Source organism: Hakea prostrata, chromosome 2 (genome assembly GCF_041222555.1).
Source record: "Hakea prostrata isolate BN-2017 chromosome 2, UWA_Hpros_2, whole genome shotgun sequence".
Taxonomy (NCBI): Eukaryota; Viridiplantae; Streptophyta; class Magnoliopsida; order Proteales; family Proteaceae; genus Hakea; species Hakea prostrata.
The window spans coordinates 66,954,056-66,963,780 of NC_142601.1; the positions used below are offsets into that span (position 1 = coordinate 66,954,056).

At 39.4% G+C, this 9,725-nt stretch overlaps 1 protein-coding gene across 1 annotated transcript; it reads right to left on the bottom strand.

Annotated features, from left to right (window-relative positions):
* Positions 1-8,462, bottom strand: LOC149025846 (FACT complex subunit SPT16-like). The gene is made up of 3 exons (XM_089146051.1): positions 8,374-8,462; positions 8,125-8,172; positions 1-4,024 (listed from the first exon to the last, which is right to left on the bottom strand). Exon 3 carries the CDS (start codon positions 3,889-3,891, stop codon positions 715-717), a length of 3,177 nt encoding a protein of 1,058 aa, XP_089002177.1. The 5' UTR covers positions 3,892-4,024; positions 8,125-8,172; positions 8,374-8,462; the 3' UTR covers positions 1-714.
* Positions 8,463-9,725: the final 1,263 nt, after the last annotated feature.

The window sequence follows — 9,725 nt, forward strand, 5'->3', positions numbered from 1 at the left end:
TTCATTTATTTTGGAATTTCTCTAGCCATTTCATCTCTTGTTCCAACTACAAAAACAGCAACAGCACATGAACAATACAATACCGACAAAAGTTCAACTTCTTTGTGTTTTTTGGGTAAACAACAAATTTATTCAGAGGAAACAGTTGAAACATTTCAACAGGTAGAGGTAAACTGGACGCCTGTACAGGCAGAGATCCCAAGGCCCTCTCAGTAGATGTCTTCTTCACCCAATCTATTAAAATCTGTTCCAAGTTGAACAACCCATGCTTGCCCAATACAAGTCACTACCTGTCCATGGATAAGAACCTCCTAATGAAGCCAAAGAGATATTAAAAAGATGGGTCAATGGTCCTTCAAATAAAGTCTACACATAACAAATTACTCCTAATGCCTCACCCCGGAAGACATGCATTTCCTGTCCAACAAAAACATTCAAACAGGCAACACCAAAAATTGAAGGCATAGACACGCAGTAAGGCAAAGGGTTAAGTAAAGACAGGACGAGCATGACGCCAACACCCCTACCACCTAAATTAATGCCACCTGATTTACAAAGCTAAGCCACTCCCAAGTCGAGCATGACGCCAACCCCTTCCACCACCTAAATTAATGCCACCTGATTTTTACAAGGCTTTACAGTAGACCATTCCAAGTCGGGCGCCACAATCAGTGCTGCTACTGCTATTTGGTTTACTACTAAAATAATCCCACTTTACCTAAACTTGGCCTTCTTCACAGCGCCACCCCTATCAGGCGCCCTACCCTTGCCAAGAGTCTTCATCTTCCTTCTCTTACTTTCCTCCTCGCTATCAGACTCATTCCCTTTCTCCCTGTCTGCATTACTTGCCTCCCTCTCCAATTCCTCCCATGTCTTCCCCTCCTCCTCTTCCTCATCTTCCTCGGAGTCCTCCACCTCATCATCATCATCAGACTCCACCAGTGACTCACTGTCATCATCCTTATCATCAGAAACTGAGTCAGACTGCACATCTGATGGGTCGTAAGCTTGGTCAGATTCCTGTGTATTCTCTGACTCCGAGTCTGATGCATCTAAGTTTAGGAACTCCCACCCACCCTCGTCAAGGAATGCCTGTGGGTCATCAGTGATTCTCTTCAATATTGGTGCCCAGTTCAAATTCATCCTGCTTTCGTAGTACTTTATGTCTGCTGCATCAAGCCACTCTTTGATGCCATCAAGTGATGAAGATGGTATGGAATCAATCCGGAGAACACTTTTCTTGAAGTCCTTAAATACTATAGCCATGTCAAAGCTCTTCTGTCCAAGCTCAACTCTCTCCAGGTTAACTATCTCAATCTCCCTCAGTGTGACCACTAGGAAAGGTGTCTCAATCAACTCTACCAGACAGCTTGAAGTTGGAACAATAAAAGCAGATGACTTGTGCGGAACTCCATGGAAGCCAAGATCCCTAAGAGGCTGATCAAATTCAAGGTCAACGTCCCTGAACTGAGGCTGTCCCCACAGATCATTCACCTTGTTGACAAAGTTCTGGAAGTCAATGTTGATCCTGTTCTTCCTATCCCTTTCCCTCTGCTCCTCCTCAATCTCATCTGGATCATAAGCAGATCTCCTCCCACCACCTAGTGTCTGAACCACATCCATTACCTCAACATAGAATTGAACATCCTTGATCTTCTTGTTTCCTACCATAATGTCATTGTGTAGGTGGAAATGCAGTAAAGTGATCATCTCTCTCTCAGAAGGTTGGAAGAATGCATGTTTGATATTACGATACATGATGTCAACATGCTCAGAACCTCTTGATGTGGAGTACCGGAACCCATTTAAATGGGCTTCCAAAATGCCAGGGATTTTTCTTCCCCGACCCCCAAAAGGAGGACGGATCCACAGGTCTGATAACCTTATTGACTTGAATTTACCCGCAGCTAATTGCAGCGCCTCCTGAGAAACCAAAGTTGCTCTCTGAGCTTTTTCAGATTCTCTTGACTTGACATGCCGCTTGAGGGATTTGATCTGCTGCACCATTTCACTAATATGTCTAGAGTCCTTGGAGCGGAATGACACTTCCTTCAAATAGATCGATCCTTGATATTTCAAAGAGTTGGCATCGTGTGGATTGAATGGCAATCCTGGAATTTCGAAAATTATACGGATAAGCGAGGACCTATTACTGTCTTGTTGGCTATTCGCTGTTTTTATTGTGGCAACATGGAAAGGAACCATGATTCCATGAATTGGCAAGAGAACAGCTTCATTCTTCTGGTCAAGCTGAATCTGAAATTCCCTGGAAGAAGGCACATCATTTACATTCTTATAGGCGATAAGATCGCCCAGAACTCTCACAGCACAGGTATCCCCTGTCGTAGTTCCATTCCCAGCCAGCCTTCTTGCAGTTTCCTCAATCTTTTGGCGAGCAAGCTCTGCCTGGTGCTGCCTCCGCTGCTCCTCTTTTGACATTTCATTGTTCTCAGACCTCAGTGTTGCCTTCGACAAAAAGGGCTCAATGCCATTGATTTTAGCTTCGGGTTTATGCTCTTCTTCCTCTTCCTCATCTTCGTTGAAAGAATAAGCCACATCTTTGACAGCCTTAGAACTGACAGAAGTCAAAACTTCTGGTTTCTTCTCACTGACAATAACTGTATCAGCAAGCAGCAGTGAGAAGTTGTGTGTCTTCGGATTATTTGTCCGTGCTTGCAAATTCTGAAATCCAAGTGAAACATTGAAAACCATTCCTGCTTTCAATTCTCTATCATTCTTTGCATTAAGACTCAACCCTGATTCACGAAACTCAAGGCCAATCCCAGTGCCAGCAGATTTTGTCAGATTTGCAGCTAATTCAGGAGCTTCCTTCTCAACAACTGATACGGCTGCTCGGTAGGCAGCACTGACCTTACTTCCCGGTTTTAATGCATTGATTGCTGCTTCATGAGCCTTAAGGAGAACTTCATAAGCTTTGCTTTGCACAGGATTTGCATCAATCAGAAACGTCCTTGCAAGATTAGAGCAGTAACTATTATAGCGAGATCCAATTGCACATATGATTACACTTGTAGAATCATAATAGAGATTCTCATCATTACTTGAAGCACTTGGCCTTAGATCAAACTCTCCTCCACTCTGAAAAACGGGAGGGTAACAGATATCAACATTTTCTGCCTTGAACTTCACTTTAGCCCTTGCAGGATCTAGGATTGCCTTTTCAGTGTCATCCATCAATGAAGAATGTGTGACCTTTTTCTCTTCATCAATGACATTCTCAAGTTTAGGGATAACAACATTCTTCATCACAGCAGCAGTCAAGAATGCGGCCTTCCTAATAGATGTAAGCTCAGTATCCTCCTTCACAGCAAATAACTCTGAGAATCCATTTGTCACATCACTAAGCTGGAAACTGGAGTTCTTTAGTCGTTCAGCCCATGTCTCTAGCAGACTTCCTTCAGGAGCCTCCTTTGCAATTTGTCCAACAACAGTGGATGCATGACCATCTAATTTTGACTGAGCATGGACAGCACGGAATATCTCCTCCATCATTGCAGCTCCATCATCACCCCTTGCCTTGACATGAATGACAATTTCTGTTCCTATAGCTTCTTTCGACGGTTTTTTAATGACTTCAAGCAGAGAGGCCTTCTTCTGGCTACATAAGAAATGGATCTGCCTCTTCATGAAAACCATGATTGTCTCTGGAAATTCATAACCAAGCAACCAAATGTTCAGTGCTGAGGATTTCAGGTACCTTAGATCCTCAGAAGCTGGAGGAGTTGCGACTGCTATAACATCGGAAGAGCCCCACAAATCAGTTTTGTGTTCCTTCCAGTGAGAATAAAAACTTTTCAGCCTTTTGCTGAAATTTTCAAGGTTGATGGTGTATGCACTTGCTGCTACAGAAGTCTTTTCACTTGAAGCCATGGTGTCCAATCTGATGATCTCTCACTTATGTGTCACCAAAAACAAAGGGATAGCAGTTATCGACATAGACTGCGGGAAAGTAGCCTATTACTGTCAGATCTCAACTATTATTTCCACAGTAAGCAAGACTGATCTGGAGAGGAAACAAAAGCAGGTTTACAAAAATCAGATATAGGAGTTTAAACCAACAGCAAAAACATCTGAACAAAGATTAGGTACAAATTCAGATGCTTCGGGGGGGGGGGTCTTTTTTGTTTCAAATAAATCCCCAATACACTAGACTAACCTTGGTTCTTGCTAAGCATTTAATGCAACAGTTTGTGAACTATATTCTACAATACAATGGAAACTAATTAACACCATATCCTCATAATAAGAAAGTGGGCCCTGGTGCATCTGTAAAGGCAGCCTTTCTGCAAAGCAGGGGTAGAGCTGCATACATTATGAAACTATACATGCAGAAGCAGAAGCCTCATGCACTGGAGTTGCCATTTGTACGTTAACGCTACTAAATAATTTACTGGCATGAATTACGAAGAAATAATAGTAATTAAAGTCGTATCCACAAAACTGAAAGGTTTATTGCCATGCATTAACCAAAATAAACTGATAACATCTCCCCTTAAAAACAAAATGCTTTTTACCTTCTCTTTGCATCTTCCTGGCATTCAATTTTAAAATCTATCAGTCTAAATATAAAAAATCTCCAAACACATACAATCCAAGACATGATAAAAAGAAGGAAAAACTCAATATGGCTCAATATCTCTGTTTTCACCTTTTCAATTTTGGTGCATAACTGATTATGGAAACCTACAAGTACAAGCCCCCCTGAGTGTTTACTGGAGCAGGTTTTCTTACTTTGTCCAAGAAGAAAGACTATATTTTAGGCTTTATAGGAAAAAGTTGATTAAACCCCACTGCCACATCTAAAATTACCTGGGCCCGAATTCGACACAAACCCAATGTAAGGACCCAGTTGGGAGTTCTCACGTTATGAGAGCAGGACCCATGTGATCCTTATTGAATTGGTTTCACAAACTAACTCTACTTTGGTTACTTGTTCAGTGTTCATATGATAAAGTTTTATTAATTTGTCTCAAGAAGAAAGACTATATTTTAGGCTTCTATTATGGGAAAAATTGATTTAAACCCCACTACCACAACAAAAATTACATGGGCTCGAATTCTACAGAAACCCAATTGTAAGGAGCCAGTTGGGAGTCCTCGCGTCATGAGAGAGCAACCCACGTGATCCTTATTGAGTTGGTCACAAACAAACTCCACTTCAGTTACTTATTCAGTGTTCATAGGAACAGGTGTTCTTAATTTGTCTAAGAGAAGAGACTATAATCTAGGCTTCTATGATAGGGAAAATTTGATTTGAACCCCACTGCCACATTTAAAATTAAATGGGCTCAAATTCAACGGAAACCCAATGTAAGGACCCAGCTGCAAGTCCTACCGTTATGAAAGTCGGGACCTATGTGATCCTTATTGAGTTGGTTTCCCAAACCAACTCTACTTTGGTTATTTATTGAGCATTCATAGGAGCAGGTTTTCTTAATTCATTTAAGACGAAAGACTTTAGGCTTCTATGATAGGAAAAATTGATATAAACCCCACTGCCACATCTAAAATTGCCTGGGCTCAAATTCAATGGAAATCCAATGTAAGGACCCAGTTCGGAGTCCTTGCTTTATGAGAGTGGGACCCACACGATCCTTGTTGAGTTGGTTTTGTGAATGCGAAAGGAAAGAAAAAAGTATGAAAAGTGTCCATTGTTGGATAGGACAGAGGTCTTCTAAACCTTTTGTATAGGCTCAAATCCTATTGGACGCAATTTCTTTCCATTAGATTTCTATCAAAAAATAGATTTTGAACGATTTGAATCAGGGAAATTTATCAATGATTCCTCTTTATCTTGCATCTTAAGAGTGTTCATTTTATTTATGTTTATTCCTGAAGTAGAAAGCATTCCATCTGTCACAAACCAACTCCACTTCGGTTACTTATCAAGTGTTTCACGAGCAGGCTTTCTTAATTTGTCTAAAAAGAAAGACTAAATTTTAGGCTTCTATGATAGGAAAAAATTGATTTAACCGCCACTGCCACATCCAAAATTACCTGGGCTCGAATTCAATGAAAACCCAAATGCAAGGGACCCAATTAGAAGTCCTCACATTATGACAGCGGGACTGATGTGATCCTTAATGAGTTGGTTTCACAAACCAAATCTACTTCGGTCTTCGGGTTACTTGTTCAGTGTTCATAGGAGCAGGTTTTCTTAATTTGTCTTTAAAAAAAAGACCATGTTTTAGGCTTCTATGATGAGAAAAAATTGATTTAAACCCCACTGCCACATCTTAAATTACCTGGGCTCAAATTCAACGGAAACCCAATGTAAGGACCCAGTCGGGAGTTCTCACGTTATTAGAGCACGACCCATGTGATCCTTATTGAGTTGGTTTCATAAACCAACTCTACTTCGATTACTTATTCAGTGTTCATAGGAGCAAGTTTTCTTAATTTGTCTAAGACGAAAGGCTATACTTTAGGCTTCTATGATAGGAAAATTTTGATTTAAACCCCACTGCCACATCTAAAATTACCTAGGCTCAAATTCAACGGAAACCCAATGCAAGAACCCAGTGGGGAGTCCTCACGTTATGAGAACAGGACCCATGTGATCCTTATTGAGTTGGTTTCACAAAACAATCTACTTCGGTTATTTATTCAGTGTTTATAGGAGCACGTTTTCTTAATTTGTCTAAGAGAAAAGACTATATTTTAGGCTTCTATGATAGGAAAATATTGATTTGAGCCCACTGCCACATCTAAAATTACCTGCACTCAAATTCGATGTAAACCCAATGCAAGGACCCACTTGGGAGTCCTCGCGTTATAAGAGCGGCACCCATGTGATCCTTATTTAGTTGGTTTCACAAACAAATTCTGCTTCAGTTACTTATTGAATGTTCATAGGAGCAGGTTTCTTAAGTTGTCTAAAAAGAAAGACGATATTTTAAGCTTCTATAATAGGGGAAAAAATTATTTAAACCCCACTGCCACATCTAAAATTACCTAGGCTCGAATTCAACAGAAACCCAAAGAAAGGATCCAGTTGGAGTCCTTGTGTTATGAGAGAGGAACCCATGTGATTCTTATTGAGTTGTTTCACAAACCAACTCCACTTCGGTTACTTATAGTCACCATTTTGTTTTACTTCTTATATCTATAAATGAAGACAAAGATGTTGATCTCTTTTCAGCTCTGATTTTTGTGAGAGAGAAGAGAAGATATCCTCTTCTGGGTTACGAGATGAAGGTGTTCAGTCTATCAAGAGAAGGAAGGAAGGAAGGGTATTTTAGCCTTCCCACATTTTTACGTCAGGGTTCTGAGGTGAGTGTCTTGTAAAATCCATCTTGTCTTTTGAGTTGCATGTTAACCAAGAGAAAGTTATTCAATTTTTCATGGTTGTGTGCTAACCTCTAGTTCACCCGGCAAGGATTACATAACCCAGCTATTCATCTTAGTGGAAGTTTTACTTGGATGAAGTCCCGTGGCTTTCTTTCCTTTTGCCTTGCCACTCTAAACTGGTTATGCTTTTGTACTTTATGATCAATTTGCTTTTATGTAATTAGTCCACACAGTTATTTATAGGGGTGGATCTCCATCAACTTGTAAACAAGCATTAAATAGATAATTATTGCCAACAGACCCAACCCCTTCAAACATACCAGGTATGCCTTCAATGGAAAAGTTAAATGTTCGCCCTGGAATCCAAACCAAACAAAATGCAGAATATGAAATAACGAAGAAAGCCTATGCCTCCAAAACACATCCAACCTAAGATGACATCTAGGGTTTTTAATGGATAACAATTCTTGATGAACTCTTAGGGTTTAGAGCTCTCCCACTTGTTTCTGAGAACAGAATAGCTGAATTTGTCCATGGATTACATCCTCAATTGAACTATTTTGGAATTAAAATGCAGTGACTCGTACACACAAACCAAACCCTAAACAAAAAAGGAGAAGAGAAAGTAGCCCGAAAATTCAAAGAAAACAGGGATTACTGAACCCGGAATCCAACCAGAGTCGGTTACACTACAACAATTAAAAGCAAAAAGGAAAGCCCCAATTCGGCAATGTATGAACTGAAAAATAGGGTTTCGAAAGCTATAATAAACTTATACATTCGAAAGATGAAATCAGGAACAAATTTTCTTACCTCAACTAAGATATTCCTCTTCGAATTCTTAAGAAACGAGAAAATCCTCTGCATGAAAGAAGATAAATAGGCATTAGGGTTTCACACAGAAGCAACAAAAAACCAATAAAACGTCTAATAGAGTTAAGAACAATAGGAAGACTTGGGGGAAAGAAAGCAAAAAAATACAGGAAAGATATAATTTTGCAAATGAGAGGCGTTCGTGAGAAGAAGAAAGTGCTAGAATAGGAGATTTCGAGAAGAGAATACCTCAAAGAGAAGAGCGAAATCGCCTTCGAAGAGAGAGCAACAGGGACGAAGCGTAAAAATGAGAATGAGAAGGCGAAGTCGAAGTTTTTCGTTTTGGTAGAGAGGGGGGAAGAGATCCCTTTTAAATCCCAAACGATTAGACAGTGAGGGAGCATACGCCGGCAGTGTAGGAAGCTATTTTTACAGTGTCGGTTTTCCTTTGTCGTCTTGTGGCGATATTTGGAGTAGATTTTCTTTGCTACGTCGATGGAAAGGGAAGCTGCGTGAGTGCGTGTCCAGTCTAGACTCTAGACTAGGACACGTGTTTAAAATTGAAGTAACACAGCAATAGCAAAAATAAATGAGAATTTGGATCATCACCCCAATCAGGAGCTGTGAGGAGCTGTGCTCCTGATGGTTTTACCATCACAAATCCTATGAGACCCACAGATAAAAATAAAAAAATAAAAAAATTCCATCACCCAACCCCTGGGTCGTCCTGTATTTATGGTGGTAAAGCTGTAGCTAATTCGGACTCAATAAATTACCAAGGTATTCCTCCAACACCAATGCCCTTCTCACACCGTTTTCCGGAAGGTAAGGGGTTTTTTGTCATTTTTGGGCAGACACGAAGTACTGCGCATTAACCGCTACCAACGAAATCTCGACCAAGATTTTGATATTGACTGTCAATCTAGCAAATAATTAGAAGCTATATCTTCATTTTGTCTAAATTTAATGCACAATACTAAAGTTGAACCCTAATATTTTTGTTCATTTTGTTAGTGTCGAGTGATATGTCTTCCACCAAAGTTTATGAATCTTTTACTCCTCTATTCATATAGGTAAAAAAAAATCCAGACTCCCTCCTTATTTTATAAATTATTATCTTTATACAGCTCTTAAATTTTTGTTTCCTTTCAAAATTGAAGTTTGTTCGGGCCAATTTTTGTATGCCTTGATTGCACCTTCTAGATTTATTATTTTATAAACGTCCTCTATGACTATATCTTTGTTTTAGATTGAACAACATATATTCATCCTTAATGAATGTTATTATAGGTGAAAAAACAACATTGAAGAAAATATTAAAAATAGATGTTGGTCTTCACCTTCATTTTTCTTGTTTTTCTTTGAAAGTTAAAAACTGGTTTGAGAGTGAAAGAGAACACTGAGAATTTCAGAAATCCAATAGATATTAAGTCATCACTTAATCTGACTAGTCTAAAAACAAGAGTACAATTGATATATAATTTGAAAACAAGAGGAATTTTTTTTGGTAAAGAAAACATAATAGTCTATAAAAGGGAGTATGTATATATTATATATCATTCTATCTTATTATTACCATTATTAAATTAAGAATCTCAATT